Source organism: Bidens hawaiensis, unplaced genomic scaffold (genome assembly GCF_021521415.1).
Source record: "Bidens hawaiensis isolate Kalapana, Puna unplaced genomic scaffold, B.hawaiensis_p1.1 tig00029390_1, whole genome shotgun sequence".
Taxonomy (NCBI): domain Eukaryota; kingdom Viridiplantae; phylum Streptophyta; class Magnoliopsida; order Asterales; family Asteraceae; genus Bidens; species Bidens hawaiensis.
The window spans coordinates 231,215-248,103 of record NW_027494874.1 but is presented as its reverse complement, the minus strand read 5'-3'; the positions used below and the strand labels follow the sequence as shown (position 1 = coordinate 248,103).

Genomic DNA, 16,889 nt, shown 5'->3' with positions numbered 1-16,889 from the left:
CATCGTCGTGGTTAGTTTAATAAACTAGTCGTGTCTCGTAAAGTTTTAAAATATACTCGTCACGACTAAAGGGTTTCTTATTAACTCATGGGCGTTGATTACGAGGCTTGAAACTTATTAATCGTTACGAGTAGATTATTAGTGAAACTGGTCGTTATAGTTAGTTTATGGACACGTGACAAGTTTTAACTAGTTACACAAACTACTCGTGTGCAATCATAAACTATACGACGCGAATAGTTTATAATACCTATTTTGGGAATTTGTTGGAAATGACACCTAAAACCTGAAAAACGTATTCATAAACGCTTATTTTGGGTATTTTTCCTATAAGAAATTAAAGTTTTACGTACGTAAAGTTATTTATTTAAGGGAAAATGACCAAATTGTTCATTTTGACCAGCCTTATTCCAAAAATGTTCATAGAAATCTCACCGGTACAATCATGTCTATTCCAAAACTTATCGGGCTGCCTACTTAGATTATGTTTGTTTTTACTTAAAAGGTCTGCAAAAGGCTTATGTCTACGGCCGCGTACCGTTGACATCGATCACCTACCTTTAGACATCGATTAACCGTCGGCCACCACCACCACCACCGTTGACCACCACCATTGCCGACCACCATCACCGTCCATCACCATCACCCACCATTCTCCACCGTTCACCACCTACCACCATCGTCTACCACCAATCGTCCACCACTACCACTCACTACCACAGTTCGTACACCACTACCAATTATTTTAGCAGTTTACATGTGTTAAAAAACAAAAAGTCTTCTTCTTGCAAACTACATAAGTTTGGTTCACATCTTCTTTTACAGATGTCTGCAGATATGATCTGCAGACTGCAGACATTTTACCTCTATAAAAACAAACAACACTTTATTCTACATTAGTAACCCAAACGCCACGTGTACAATAGCTTACAAGAATGTTTCCCAACGGCCACCCGGTTTTCCGACACCTGACAGATACGTTTATGGCAGCCGCCTAGTTCAGTTACAAAATCTAGTTGCCACCTTGTTATTGGGATACGTTCCAGGAGCCTTGTTTTGTTCCAAGCGCCTTGTTGTATTCTAGGCCCAAATGATAAAACCCACTTTACTTTCCTTTTGTTGGCCCAATAATTGTACGATCAATTTGTGTTTACTTGTATAACAGCCCCTGCCCAGCTTTCGCACGTGCCAAATGTTTCCTTCTGCATGGAATATTATTCTCTGACGGAAAATGTCAAATAAGGTGTGGCCCCACGCCCTCCCCAATATAGGCTACGCCATAGCTCAAATTTATTCATTTTCAATCCCGTAAGTTGTCCGGACCTTCCACGTGCTTCCTCCTTCTCAGTATTTTCTTAATATTCACCATAATAACTTCAAAATGCTCGTTTAAGCCCCCGTTAGTTACCTACACGTACAAAGCTAAACAAAGTACTCACTTTCGATATGGTAAAACGATTAAAACGCGTGATATTAAACATTAAAACACAGACATTTACCCACTCATCAAGATGTTTCCCATTGATATTGAAGGGAAGATTACGTCATACGGGTGCACTGTTTGAAGATAAACAAAGTCTGAAAGAAAGACGAAACACTCATGGTGCTTTGGAACTTACACCCGGTCCTCTAAACAACATGATGTAATCTTCCGTTCCAACCTAAACCCGAATTCCGAGCTGTAGCCACCGCATTGAATATTTAACATCCGTCTTACGAAATCGTTAAAGAGGTTTTGTCACAACTGTCACTTTCATCCAAATAGGTAAAAAAAATAGAATTGTCCCTAACTTAACATTAGAAAATTAGACAGAGACAATTTGGATAAAAACTCTTAGAATCTGAAACGTCAAGGGCCCAAATGTAAAGAGTTTTTGAACTAGGTAGGTAAGTGTTTGGGACTCCTTAGTTTTACCAACTTATAACTTATAAACTTTTTGAGAAGTTATAAGGTGTTTGTGATTACTTATATTATGAGAGAAAATGTTTAATAAGGTACACTTTTAAAACTTATTAACTTAATGAATAATTATATGAAAGTAAAATAAAGAATTCCAAACACCCCTGACCTAACCAATTTTTAAGGATAAAAATTTCACTCAAATTGGTGTAACGTTTATGTACCTCATGCATAAAAAGATGTACCTTGGGTGACCGTAATTAACTACCTAAACCAAGTACAATCGTCACTATCACCCCCTAATTAACCAGATCTGGAAATGTCGTTTTAGACTTTAGTTGATATTCACACACTGTTCAAAAGTTCGTTGATTCACCAACAAAATCATCACATCAATTCAACCATCCATGATCCTCACTAGATTCAATTTCTTCTTCTTCCTCCTATTATTATTATTATTATTATCATTATCACAAGCAATTGCTTCTCCAAGGTTCAATCTTTCCCACTTCATCCCACCAAAAACCAGCCAAGAACCTCGTCCTCAATCATCTCTCTTCTTAAAGGTAATAATAACAACAATAATAATCGATTAAGATTCAACCCTTTATTGTAATCTGACTAATTTCCAAAACCCACAATCTAATTTTGTTGTTATTGATTATAGGATGTGTTACGAGCTATATGCGATCAAGAAAAATGGAAATTGGAAGACATTGGGGTTTCGGAAGTGGGTATTGAGAAGGTGAAGTATGGGAGATTGCAGAGGTATGAGATTGAGTTTCAATTGGGGAATAAGAAGGATTATTTGTTTTATATGTGGGATATGTTTTATATGTGGGATAATGTTTCGTTGTGGAAGAGGTTTAAGGATAAAAGTGGGGAGTTTGAGGTTTTGGCTAATCGAGTGGCGCCACGAACTGTTGTTGGTTCGGTTAGAATTAATGGGCCGGTTGAGTTACTTGTTTCGGGGTATGATGAGATGTCGTTAGTAATGCCGGTATGATTGTTTTTCGAAATTGAATTGTTTTTGTTTTATGCGTTTGTTTGATTAGGATCAAGATCGGGATCATTTCAAAATTTCCAAATAATTTAAGAACTCTTTTAACAACCAGTCATTTGAGGGTAGTTTTGTCATTTATTATATGATTTCATATATGTAAATTGGTTTTTACACATATGTAAACTTGTGATAAGATATATTAAATGACAAAGCTACCCTCGAATAATTTTAAAATTTATAAAATAAAGAAATTAAATGATTGGTTGTTACTTGTTAGGAGTCTTTGAAGTTTTTAAATTTTTTGGAGTTCCGAAGAGAAATCGTGTTTGACTATTCATGTATGTTTGGACCATGTGTTTCAGTGGAACACGTCTCATACCGGTCTGAAGCGGATACTTGTTGGTGAGGACATTACAGTTGAAGTGAAGAATGCATATGAAATCTCTCTTTCTCAAGCATCCATTATTGGACAACAAACAAATGTTATTGCTCATCGGGAGCAATGTAACCACCTATGGTTCTTCATGTTTAATGTGTATGCCGTTGCTTCCAATAAGGATTTCAGGGTCTGCGTCTGTAGTTGCATACAAGACTCAAAATCCTGAGGCATACATCGCAGCAAATGTGCTATCTGAGGATGTCATTGAATTGCTGCCCAATAAATGCTACTTGAGACAAACTTATAAACCGCAACAATGCCCAATTGAATCGTTGAGGTCGTGGATACGAGTGGGTGAAAAATTATTGAAGTTATTTTTATCTGACAAGGTTAATAATGCAAAAGTTAAAGCAAAGATTGATGTACCCACCGTGTTTCGGTTTCAGTTAGAACTTGAAAGGAATATTAGGAATAATGATACTCGGTGGGCTACTGTGGCAGAATGGCGTACACGGCCTACTGTTGAGCGTGTATCGTTTGAGGTGTTGGCAACACTTGAAATAAAGAGGTTAAAGCCGTTAACTTTTAGGAAGATTAAGCCTTTTGTTGGAAGAGATTCATCTGACTGGAATAACTTGATGTCTAATATTTCCCTCACGAAATTGTCATCTGTCCTTGTAGCCCCTGAGGCTCTTACATTAGATGTGAATTGGTAGGATATTTGTATGTGTATTATTGGGAAGGCTCTTGCACGATGAAGTAACTTCCGCCTTTAGAGTGTCTCTCAGATTACTTGTAAAATAAAGTTTATAGTTTGAGACTTTGAGGTTTGTAAATCAAGTTATTAAAGAAATGAAGAGCCAAAAGATTCGGTTTTTCTATTTCAGATGCTTTGCCACAAAATGCTTTGGATTTGTCTGAGTTCTTGCTCAATACAGGTGCGCTTTTGTTTTCGTTTTATTCATTCAAATTCGTTACATGCTTTTGTTACACATAGAAAAATTACAGAATTAATAGATATTATAAAACGGGGTACATTATGAATTAATCTATGCAATAGACGTATGAATCTTTCCTTCACTTGTGTCATCACCATTACTACCCACCTTTTTATATTTATACCAAGAAGCACACATCAAATAAAACCCTAGATTCACTAAACTTAATATTGCTAATAACCAATAGAAATAATTTAACTTATCTCTATTCAAATTGTTACTAGCTAACCACCCGTTACTCACTTTGTTAACCACCTCCACCACTATTGAGCTCGTGTAGTATCCAAAAGCCAATGAACACCATGCGATAGCTGTCCCGAGTGACTTCATTCCTGACGAACTCTCTTCATAGAAAAACTCTAACAACCCTACTAATGTAAACATATCAGCCACTCCAAAAATAGCATATTGGAAACCGAGCCAGAAAACCGTGAGTGGCAACGGTCCTGGGGAATCAACCATGTTATTCTCAACTGCCACTGATTTCCGGTGCGTTTCCACAATTCCCGCCACCGCCATTGAAATGGCTGAGAGAACTAATCCTACTCCAATCCTTTGGAGGTGTGTGATTCCTGTTGGAATCTTAGTGAATCTTCTGGCCAATGGCACGAAGATTCGGTCATAAAGTGGGATTAGAATAGACATGAACAATAGTGGAATTACTGGGACTGAGGGACCGGGAACCTTAAAACCATGAAGGTTTCTGTCCATGGTTGTACTTTGTTGGATGGTGAAGGTTTGCAGTTGAGCCAAACATGTGTTCATGAATATAGTGCTTATTATTATCGGCAGCATGCGGATTAATATTTTGGTTTCTTCAACTTGTGTTACGGTACACAGTTTCCATGATCCCGATGGTGTCAATTCAGAAGCATCGATTTCACTTCTAACAACCGCTGCCCTATCCAGATATCTGACATTAATTAAAGTATTAGCAGCCATAAGATACAACATTTGACAATTAGCATTTAAAAGTTACAAATAGTCAGAAATAATGTAATACCTACCTGAATTGATCTGTTTTTTGTAGGATATCCGTTGATGTACCAGATTCTTTGTCATGAATCTCATGCAACTCCTGTGTCCTCTCGGGTACTGGTAAATTTCGGTTTTTAATAGCCACCACGAATACCTGAAACCAATAATATGCATTTTGTTAATCTATGTTTTACGATTAATCTTTTGGTGTGACGTTAAGTGTATTATCAATTATAGACTTGAGTTCAGTTTCGTCCCAGTGGTTTGACAGTTTTATCTAATTCACTACTAATTCAGGCTAAAATTGAAACCTTCAACCCTTTAAGTCAGTAAGTCACAATGATTTCATTTTTTTAACTTATTTCATTCGAAAATGAATCGTTTGTAACTATTTCAGTTATGTGCACACACTGTAAGATTTTTCTGTTAAGTAGAAGGGTATTTCTGTCATTGTACAGAAATAGTATTTTTGGTCTAAAACAACCTTTTATCTAACAGAAAAATCTATGGTGTCAAGGACGAAATGGTCAAAAAGTGAAGCCATAACAACTCAAAAGAGTTGAAGGTTTCAGTTTTGAACTGAACTAGTTAAAATGGTCAATCCACATGTACGAAAATCGAACTTAATTCTTAATTATACCTGTAGAATTCTAGTAATCGGGCTTCCTTTAGGTACATAATTTCTATACATGGATTTCCCCATAAGTAGAAAAAGAGCTGATACTAGGACAGACACAGAACACACACCGAATCCCCAATCCCAACCTCGGTTGGAGCTGATCCACACAACAAACGTTACACCAAATATAGCTCCGGTTGTGATGCTAAACATAAGCCAGTTAAAGTAACTTGCAAGTGATTTCACCTCATTCGGGTTACTTTCATCAAATTGGTCTGCTCCTAATGAAGGCAGAGCCGCTTTAATTCCACTTGTTCCAAATGCAATTAAATACAGACCCGTGAATAGTATCGCCTCTTGCCTGCTTTCTGCTGGCTCACATTGATTTCCTAGGCTGGCATTACAGGGAACCGGTCTTAACTGTTGGAAGTGTGCTTGGACTGCTAGAAGTGCATAACCCTGAGTTTATACATTAGTTACGTCATGTTCAATTAAATACATTGTAAATGTTGCATAAGAAAAATAATTATTATTTTGTGTTTTATGTAACGAACCACGACTTCAAAAGAAGCGAATAGGATGCAAGTCTTGAATCTTGACAAGTAGGTGTCGGAAATAAACCCTCCAAATAGTGATAGTAGATATGCGGTCCCCGAAAAGTTAGTTAGGGTCGTGGCTGACTTGGTCAAACTAAAGTTCATATAACCATAGAAGTATGTTACCAAGCTGACTGCCATTGAAATGAATGCCATGTTTTCAAGCCCCATCATAACTGCATAAATCCACACACGAATGTCGAAACGGTCAATAACAAACAAAAAAACTGTTAACGCCTGTAAGATTCATTCCAACATTAGCATATGTACTAGGTTACAATACCATATACAAACATAGCAGCTCTCGTCCCACCGGGCCTTGTCTGGTGTTTAGGTTGTAATTTGACATTTCCACTCGTCCCCTGAAAGTTGACAAAAAAACGACTTAGTAAGGTATTGGTGGGGCCCGTGAGGTTTGTCTATCGGTTCTTATGGGTTGTTGGTTACCAAAAACAAAAATCAATATCTAAGCATTACCATTTTTATGGTCGAATCTAATATTCTGTTGAAGGAACTACAAGATTGGAGTGAATATGTGTTACTGACATTGGTTAAGGTTGCTCTTATAGTGAGGGACATTTGTCTTATTGATCTTAGGAATCAAGTGGAATCTTTAAGGTTTGTCAAACTCTCTCTTTGTCCTTCAATAAGACAATATCATGGGTCAATATATATGTTGTCTGGTCACTGTTACATGTAATTAGTTTTATGCAAGTTGAACTATGGCTTGAATAGGAACATGTCTACATGGTTGATTAAGCATTGCTAACTAACCAGAATTAAGGTGACTTCATATCAGGGATTAAACAAATCTCGTTTCGGAGGTAGGTAATTTGACTAATATTATAATTATGTTTTTTTATTTATTTTTGAATGGCAGTATATAATTATCTTAATATGTGTTTAGTCTTGTCAGCATGATCATCATTCAGGCGTGCTACTGTGACTATACATTTAAACTAATACATATATTATATTAGGATTTGGAATGTATGTTTGTCGAATCAGGGCACCAACTAAAAGGTCCTCAGATGAAAAAGATTGAAATGATAAAATAAGTACTTGTTTGGCTGTTTATTGTGAAGGTTATTCGGTTATGTAATCAATTTCAATTCATCCCTAAACTTTCTTGTAGTCTGACCTTGGCATTGAGATATTCATTTTCCAGTCTTTATTTCTTCCATGTTAGAGATGAAGTTAGCCAACATGTAACTAGGGAAGAGCTCCTTAGAGTAAGACAACAAACTCTTGGAAAATGAATAATACATAAAGGTCTGACCGGAAATAACAATAAGTTGTAGGTACGTTTAGTAATTGTGGGGGTGGATCAGACACAAAGGATGATTTTCGTAGGAAAGACTATGTACCATTGATTAGTAATTTAGTATGATCAACGGTTAAGAATAAACGAGGTCACTATAAGGGTCTGTTTGGTTTATGGAATTCAAGGAAATTATATTGGAATTGGAAAACACTTCTTTCAAAATTGTGTTTGGTTAATGAGGAAAGGAATTGGAATTTGAAAACATTCACTCATTCAAAGGAATTCAACTTTCCTTCCAATGACTCAAGGAATTCAGAACATTTCATAGGAATGTTCAATACTTCAATTCTTACCAAAAAGCCCTTGATATCTTATTTTCCATAATTTTAAATAAAACATAAATAATTAAACCCATATAGTTTTTCTTTGGTTTCTCGTTGAATACTATAACCACTTGAATCAATTTGTTTTCCTGCTAGATGCTAGACCCAAAAGGCAAAACCCCATGAAATTCAAATCTAGTAGTGTTCAGTTCATGTATAGCTTCCAGTCGACATAACAAATCATTTTTAAAGTTTGTTTTTTTTTTTTCACTTTTTTTTCAAAAACATTGTAATACATATTCCTCCAGATTATTGTGAGCACGAACCAGAATAGATGTAATGAACTAATGACGGTTTATAAACTAATGTTCCCTGAGGGAGAAAATTAGGGTTGGGAGATAGATGATGATTGAATGCACGATTGAAGGGTGAGGGGCTTTTTAAGGGTAATCATGTCATTTTTACATTCTAAGTCCTTTTCATAAATTTATCAACCAAACGCCATAATTTTTTTCATTGGAATTAATTTCAAATTCATTGAAATCCAATTTCTTTGAAACATTTCAATACGTACATAAATTTTTAGTGAACCAAACAATCCCCTAACTATGTCTTGTTTTAAAAAAAAAGCTTATTTAATACAACACAACATGTTTTACAAAACCGACATGAACCGCACACATGCAGAGGGAGTTGCCACAATTTTGCACATAAACTAGAACTTAAAATGAAAGATCTGGTCAAGGGCATCGTTTTTTCTTAAGCCACCGTCACATGCGTGTATTGATATTAACAACATTGAATCTACTACGTCTTTGGCCGTCTCCAATCTCACCAACCTTCTAACACGTGGCAATCGGCATGTATGCGACTCACAACAACCTCTAAAATTGTCACATATTGCTCTTAAACGACCATACTACTAGTCTTTCCCAGGATATGATGTCAATGTTTTCGTTCACATTATGTCTATCATCTTGGCGTTGGGAACAAGCAAGTAAATTTACCAATTTACTTCAATGTTCAAAGAAAAAAATTAGGAACAAGGTACGACCAATACTTTTCAACAAGAATAAACTATACTTTAAGTATCTCAATTGTTATTATATTTTAAAGGAAGTTTGAGATTTTCGACCACCAAAATATTAAATAGAAGTTGAAAAGTTTAATAGCCGTAAGGGGGTGTCTGGGATTTGTTATTTTCATCAACTTATGATTTATGAACTTTTTAAAAAGTTAATAAGGGGTATAAGGTGTTTTTGCAAACCATAAGATTTTATGGATTTTAATTTTTGGACAAGGCAAAATAAAAGGGTTATGAAAAGTTAGGAATATGTAACTTATTAACTTAATGGGTTTGAATTACCTATTACACCCCTCTTACCCTCAAAACCCATTACACTCCATTTAAAAAAGAATGTCTTTTTTAGTCATTTTGGTTTCCCCCAACACATAAGCTAATCCAAACATTTATTTGAAAACTTTTTTTAAAAAAGTCATAAGTTTATAAGTTCTTTTAACAAAAAGTCCGTTTTTCACTTAAATAAGCAATCCCAAACACACCCTAACTTTAGTCACCAAAATATTAAAAATGAAAATTGGAAGGTTTGAAATCTTCAACTAGACCAAAGTTTACGAGGCAAATTGAAATGTTTTAAACTTTCAACTTTGGTCACCAAAGTTATTTGTTCTTCAAACTTTAGCCACCAAAGTTTCACGTCGTTTACACTTTTGGTAGAAGACATTTAACTGCTCAACTTTGGCTATAAAACGTCTTTTTTTACAATACCATAATGAATAGAACCGACATCGACTGATCAGTTACTGTCGAGTCTCCGCTGCAACGCACTGGTTTAAAGCAGCTATAGCTAGACGGCTTGGATACTTTCGGGTATCGACAAGGTAACTAGAGTAGACGTTAGGGTTTCACAAATCAAGTTCGAGTCATCATAACGCGCGGGATCTCCAACTTCTTTAATTTAAAACTCAACTCAACATCACAGGTAACTTTTATGCTTAAAAATATTCCCAAACAAGTAAGTGACATAAAATTCCCCAATGTGAAATTAGAGTGATAAAGAGTATTCCTATGCTCAAAACGGTGAGTGTTAGAATCTTAGAGTGTGAAGGATGGATGATTTTAGATAATATAATAAAGAGTTAATTACTTAATGTTCCATGTGGTTTACATATATTTGTAGGTTTAGTCGTAGCTTTCAAAAATTACATGGGTTAGAAGATAGTTTAAAAAGTGCACTAAGATAATCCCTAACATGCATGGTCGTTAATTATGAAAGTAATTATTAACAAAGGTCGCCGCATATAAAACTCGGTCTAAGTTTCATTGTTACTAGCTTTAACAAATACTTCAAAACTAGTGTTCTACCTCGGATCTGGTCATGTACCTGTCGCGTCGTGTTCTTTACGGTACGCTGTTAACGACACTGGTAAAATCCAAGCGTTGAAACTCAAAAAATTAATTCATCAAATTAATATATAACAAATAAATTTAAAACGACGTTTTTAGGTCGGTAAAACCCAAATGTTGGTAAAACCGAGTGTTGTCATTCACAGGTGTGGCGACGGTGAGTCAACGTGCGTTTGTAAAACTTGAGCGTTGTCGGTCTCATGCGTCGCGGTGATGAGTCAACGTGAATTCGGTTGGTTCGTTCATTTTCGTTATGGTTCCGGAACTAAAACAAAAAGGTTGGTAAAACCCGAACGTTGTCGGTCCCGACGTTGAATCGGTAAAACCTGGGCATTGGTAAAACCCGAGCGTTATCGGTCCCGGCGTTGCGGCGATGAGTCGACACAAATTTGGTCGGCCACAGTTAAGTTCTTAGCGGTATCGAAACTAAAACAAAAGGGTTGAAAAACCCGAGCAATGTCGGTAACGGGCGTTGTCGTGGTGAGTCGACACGAATTCTAGGGGTGTTCATCGAATCGAATAACGAATTTTCAAGTTAATCGAATCGAATAATTCGAATAATTTATTTTTTTGCTGGTATTCGTATTCGATTCGCATTCATTTAAAAGTTGGATTATTCGTATTCGTATTACATCCCATATTCGAAATTCGATTATATTCGTATTTGAAACTCAAATTCGAATCGAATTTGAATTGATTCAAGTTTACATATGTCAAAAACTTCAAAAATCATAATCATCAATGTAAACACATAAATATAAGTTTAAAATAGCTACAATATCACATGAAAATAAGTTCAAAATTAAGTATTTGCAAAATTAAGAAATATGGGATTTATTATTATGTTTTGACATTTATTATTTAAGGATTTGACCCAAATTAATAAATTAAATATATATTAATAATATTGTATAATTTGTATTCGAATTTTGAATCGAATCGAATAAAAAATCATGAATTCGTATTCGATTACTACACTTGAAACGAATCGAATCGAATTCGAATATTTTGAAATCTAATTCGAATCTTCATATTCGACTTCGAATCGGATCGAATTTTGAATGTTTCTAATTTGAATCAAATTTTGAACACCCCCAGCGAATTCGGTCGGAGGTTACGTTCGTTACGATACTGTAACTAAATAAAAAGTCAGTAAAATCCGGGCGTTACGATGGTGAGTCGGTAAAACCTGAGTGTTGCCAGAATTGGGTGTTGTGACGGTGAGTCGACACGAGTTTAATCGGTTTCAATTACGCTCGTTACGATAACGAAACTAAAAAAATAAAAATAAAAAGCCAAAACAAAAAAGAAAAAATATACAGTGGCCCAATACTGGACCGTCACTTGACTGCCTAGCAAAACCAAACTTTTATTATATATATATTAGATAAGAAACATGATCAAATACATTTTATTTTTAACATGAAAACGGTGAGAACTAATTTGTTATTATGATTAGGTTTATTTTTATAGGTGTTTGCTGCTATTTTTTGTTCGCATTTGCTAATTTTCGATTATGAGACGTTATAAGTATTTGCTTATTTATATTTTGTTGTTATTATTAGATGTTTCTTTTGCTATTATAAGTATTTGCTGGTATATGTTGTAGTTTTTAGGTTATTTTCTTTGTTATTATAAGTCATTGTTTATGTAGATTGGTATTATTTCTTACGTTCGCATTTTTAAATAAATTAACATTATTTTTTACATACTCATGTTAAGATCAAAATGTACATGAACTTTCCCCTAGTAGATAATAGATAGTTGTATCACCTTTTTCAAACTTAACCTAGAAGGCTAGAACCATAGTTTACTTTTATGTTTTGAAAAAATTTCCAAACAACTGAACAAGCAAATAACATTAAAAGTCTATTACACCTAAAAAGCACATAACAAAGTTCAATTTTGCTTGTACTTTATAGTAGGGATGAGCTCGGGACCGTACCGGTACTGACCGGTCCCGGTCCCGAAATTTGCGAATTCTTGGTACCGGTACCGGTATCGAAATATTCGGTTCGGTACCGGTACCGGTACGGGACCGGGACGGTACCTGGATTGAAGGCAAAAATTCGGGAAACACCGGTCCCGTCCCGTACCGTACCGGTACCGAAACTTAAAACTTTGGTACCGATTTGGTACCGACGATACCAAATCGGTACCGGTATCGGTTCGGTACCGATACCAACCGGTACCAGTACCGATTTCGCTTATCCCTACTTTATACTCCCTTAACCACTATAACTAATATTATTTTCACTTTATTATTTCAATTCCTTCTTTAAAGTAAACATAATAAATCTATTCTACCGGTCACAAAATATAAAAATAAAATATATAATCGGTGAAATTAACCAACAAGTGAAAGTTAAAGTATTAAAAACCAATATCCTTAAATAAAATATATAATCATTCTTTTTTTAGAAATTATAATTGTATATTATTTAATTAGTATGATCGAGAACTTTTGAGTTATTCTGTTTTATATATGTATCAATGGTTTTGATACTTAGAATATGGATTGGTGTTGGCCAGATGGTTTAATTGGCAATGATTAATGTTTGTACTGGTTTGGAACTGGGGTTTGATTCTCTGATGCTCCAAACGTTTGTTAATTTTTTTAAATTGTGTTATTTATGTTTTTGTATATATTCGAATGGTTTGTCTTTCAATAGTAACTTTGGTGACCGGATAATTGTGTTGTTAAGTGAAACCGACCGAAGTTACGTACAATCACCGCATTTTGTTTTAGTATCTGTACCGTAATGAAAGTTGACCAAGTATCAATTTTGTTTTTATTTTTTTAGTTCCAGTTCCGTAACGAGCGGTACCATAACAAACGTAACGGAGGCCGGCCAAATTTGTGTAGACTCACTGCCTCGACGCCGGGGATGGTCAACGCTCGTGTTTTACCAATGCTCAGCTTTACTGATCGATGCCACCCCACTGGTACACCTTAGTTTTTAAATTGGTTTTGTTTTATTTTTAGTTTTAGTTCTGATACCATAACGCACATAACCAACACTGATCGAATTTGTGTCGACTGACCGCCTAAAAAAACGGGACCTACAATGCTTGGTTTTATCAACGTTCAAGTTTTACTGACCTTCCCGGCGCAACACGCCGAGTAAAACACCATTTAGTTATCAAAAAAACTTTTTGGTAATTCGTTCTTGTATCAGGCTTTTTTACTCGTTTCTTTTTTTTTAAGAGCTAAATTATTGTACATCATGTATATTGAACCCATGACCTTTTTCACACTCACAACACCTTATCACCCCACTAATTGATCAAAATTGTCCAATATAACAATAATATGTAATGTTGACATTAACCCGCTTGTTGCTACAGTGGTCAATATTGTCATCATATTAATTACCAGTTTCTCAAACTCATCTTCACTTTGACGACACCACACACATTATTTCTGTACGTATGTGATGACGATGGCTCAGCCTGAGGATGAACCTGCGGTATCTCCAGTTTGCGTGATTGGACGTCAATTCGTAATCTCGAATCCACTTGAAGTTATAGTCGAAACAAATTCAAAAGGCAGCCTTCTGGTCACGGATACAAACCATAAAGTTATACTCAAAGCAAAAGAGTGCAACACAATCTTCCATCATCAGTTCTTGCTTCTACATGCCGATGACAGACCTATCGCAATGGCTCGAGACAAGGTGATCCCTAATCTTTGATTATTCTTTTAAATTTTGATTCCAAAACCAACTTTGTGGCATAACTACAAGAGGATCAAGAGGGTCCATTAGCCCTCCAGTCACTAGAATTTATCAATCTTTATATATATATTAACTGTTCTTTTATAATAAAAACCATTTGATGACCCTCTAATTAAAAAGTTCTGATTCCACCACAACTAAAAGTTCTGATTCCACCACAACTGACATGAAATGATGTTTGATTTCATCTGCAGTTGATGACCGGACATAAGCGATGGAAAGTGTATTTGGGCGACAGTGTCGCAAAATCGGATATGATATTTAGCACACAAGCAGCACATGCCGTACGATCTAAAACTAACGTGCATGTGTTCTTGGCAAACAAGAAAAGAAAGAAGGATGCATGGGATTTCATGTTCAAAGGAAGTTGGTCCAAGAGAAACTGCACGATATATATGGGAGATTCATCTAATATTATAGCACAAGTAATTTTTCTTCCACATTTTATTTTTACCATTTTTGTGAGACTATGTCACATATCGATCCAATTTTTCTTTGTTAACTTTTAGTTTCAATCTCTAGGTCAAAATTTATATATTGTTGAATTTTCCTGATTAACTATTGTAGATGCGCACAATGGAAGTTTCGGAGAATGTAAGGTTTAGTAAGGATAGGTTCATGTTAGAAGTTTTTGCTAATGTGGATCATGCATTCATAGTGACACTTATTGCGATTGTGGATGCAACTAAAAGCTCCACAATTAGGGATAGAGTTATTGAAGTCGTTACTGATGGCGTCATTGAATCAGCTCTTGGATTGGGCCCCTAGTAGTTGTACTTGCATTATCACTTTGTATGTTCACATTCTAATGAATTGTGCTATTTGTTTGAACCTTGAATCTATGCGACATTAATTTTTTTTAATTCCATTTTTAGTATTAGTTTGAAATGGCTAGAAATAAGATAAGATTGTAGTTTCTAATTGTGAAAGATCATAAAGATTTACGGATTTGGTATAGTATATCATTCTAACATGAGTTATTTGTTAGTTGTTCACTTATTATTTATATATAGTAAAAGTCATGGTTGGCGGCACAAGCCTTTTATTGGGTCAAAGTGGCAACCTATTATTGGGCCACACTAATTTATTATATTTTTTCTTTAGTGATGGTATGGTAACCAATGTAATGGAGACCAACCGTGACGCTTGGGACCGACAACGCTCAGATTTTATCAACGTCTGAGTTTCACCAATCGAGGCCACCACAGTAGGCCACCTCAATTTTTATATTTTTTTCGTAACGAAAACCAACTGAAGTCGCCCACTTCGATGCCCGGGACCGACAAAGCTCGGGTTTACCAACGTCTGAGTTTCACCAACTAAGGCTACTCAATTGGTCCACCTCAATTTTAATATAATTTTGTTTTTATTTTGTTTTAGTTCCGGTGCCGTAATGAACATGACCAAAATCGTCAGAATTTGCTTCGATTCACCATCTCAACGTTTCGGAATGACAACGTTTGAGTTTTACCTGCGCCCGAGTTTATCGACCGAGTAAACTTCTTTTTAATTTTTTATAAGTTAATTTGACGAATTTTTGTTGTGGGTTTCAATGCTCGGGTTTTACCAACATTGAACGTAACCGATACTAAACTAATTGCGTCAACTCACCTCCGTAACGCTTTGATTTTACCAACGAGCAGGTTTTAACTTATTACTATAATTTCAATGTCGTAATTTGATACAAACCGAACACGTGTCTGTTAACCACCACAACACGCGATTATTTTTTACGATTTAGTGCCGACAACGTCGATTCCGACCAAATTTGCGTCAGTTTGAGAACGAAACACACAATTTTTACCGCATTTTTTTCTCTGTTGATTTTGGAATCAACGGATTCATATTAGTTCACTACTGCGACACGAATGTTTTTTTTTGTTTGCCGCATTATTTTATTTATTAAATATGTTAAATTGTTGTATTTAGATGTGGATGACTTTATGTTTTGCTTTACTTACTTTTGGCTCCATAACCAAATACCAACCGAACTGTTGTTGATTCGCCAATACAACGCGTGTTTTTGTTATGTTAATTTGTTGTATTTGGGCATTAACAAAGTTTATTTAGGTTTATTTCCAGTTTCGTAACCCGACACTGATCGAATTCATCTAAACTCGCAGCCGTACCCCAAGGTTTGATAAGTTGTACGACTGTTAATTACATTAACCCGTTCCAACGCGCCATAAATTTACCTAGTTTACTAATCATAGAAATATTAAAATATGGGTCATAACACACTACTTTTTATACTTACATATGAGTTATCGGACAAGGAACAAATGAAACTTTCTCAATCTTAGTCGGTGTAAGATATATTTTTTTGTTTGGCTACAATTATAAAAATATCACCGACACCATAAAGACACTATTGCATTAAGTTGTGTATCATTCATTATATGTTCGTATGAGAACAAATAGTGATCAAACAACCATAAAGACACTATTGCATTTAGTTGTATCATTATATGTGCGTATGAGAACAAATAGTGATCAAACAAGATGTCTTGGTAGTACGTCATATAGATCGTGTAAGAGCAAAATCATACCGGTCATATGATATATGATATGTTTATATTAACTGAAAAAGAATTAAACTGATATTAGGGTATTAGGGGTGTATAGAGGATGATGTGGAATTATAGAGAGAACTTGACCAACGAC

General features: G+C 35.4%; 2 protein-coding genes and 1 pseudogene across 3 annotated transcripts; 2 read left to right on the top strand and 1 right to left on the bottom strand.

Annotated features, from left to right (window-relative positions):
• Positions 1-2,125: 2,125 nt before the first annotated feature.
• Positions 2,126-4,025, top strand: LOC143578908 (protein TUNICAMYCIN INDUCED 1-like; annotated as a pseudogene). The gene is made up of 3 exons (XR_013143360.1): positions 2,126-2,466; positions 2,568-2,900; positions 3,266-4,025. The product of XR_013143360.1 is annotated as a protein TUNICAMYCIN INDUCED 1-like (transcript).
• A 306-nt stretch (positions 4,026-4,331) lies between these two features.
• Positions 4,332-6,830, bottom strand: LOC143578909 (protein NRT1/ PTR FAMILY 4.5-like). The gene is made up of 5 exons (XM_077062359.1): positions 6,757-6,830; positions 6,432-6,649; positions 5,899-6,336; positions 5,288-5,412; positions 4,332-5,193 (listed from the first exon to the last, which is right to left on the bottom strand). Exons 1-5 carry the CDS (start codon positions 6,767-6,769, stop codon positions 4,332-4,334), a joined length of 1,656 nt encoding a protein of 551 aa, XP_076918474.1. The 5' UTR covers positions 6,770-6,830.
• A 7,004-nt stretch (positions 6,831-13,834) lies between these two features.
• Positions 13,835-15,075, top strand: LOC143578923 (protein LURP-one-related 10-like). The gene is made up of 3 exons (XM_077062372.1): positions 13,835-14,165; positions 14,420-14,650; positions 14,793-15,075. Exons 1-3 carry the CDS (start codon positions 13,926-13,928, stop codon positions 14,991-14,993), a joined length of 672 nt encoding a protein of 223 aa, XP_076918487.1. The 5' UTR covers positions 13,835-13,925; the 3' UTR covers positions 14,994-15,075.
• The last annotated feature ends 1,814 nt before the right edge of the window (positions 15,076-16,889 follow it).

What these genes read in the sequence shown, in the direction of transcription:
- LOC143578909 (XM_077062359.1), bottom strand. An exon ending in CGATTACTAGAATTCTACAG is followed by an intron (nt 5,413 to 5,898) that starts GTATAATTAAGA and finishes TATTGGTTTCAG; the next exon opens with GTATTCGTGGTGGCTATTAA. An exon ending in CAAAAAACAGATCAATTCAG is followed by an intron (nt 5,194 to 5,287) that starts GTAGGTATTACA and finishes AATTAATGTCAG; the next exon opens with ATATCTGGATAGGGCAGCGG.
- LOC143578923 (XM_077062372.1), top strand. Translation starts at nt 13,926, where the DNA reads ATGACGATGGCTCAGCCTGAGGATGAACCTGCGGTATCTCCAGTTTGC. An exon ending in TCGCAATGGCTCGAGACAAG is followed by an intron (nt 14,166 to 14,419) that starts GTGATCCCTAAT and finishes TTTCATCTGCAG; the next exon opens with TTGATGACCGGACATAAGCG. An exon ending in CATCTAATATTATAGCACAA is followed by an intron (nt 14,651 to 14,792) that starts GTAATTTTTCTT and finishes TAACTATTGTAG; the next exon opens with ATGCGCACAATGGAAGTTTC.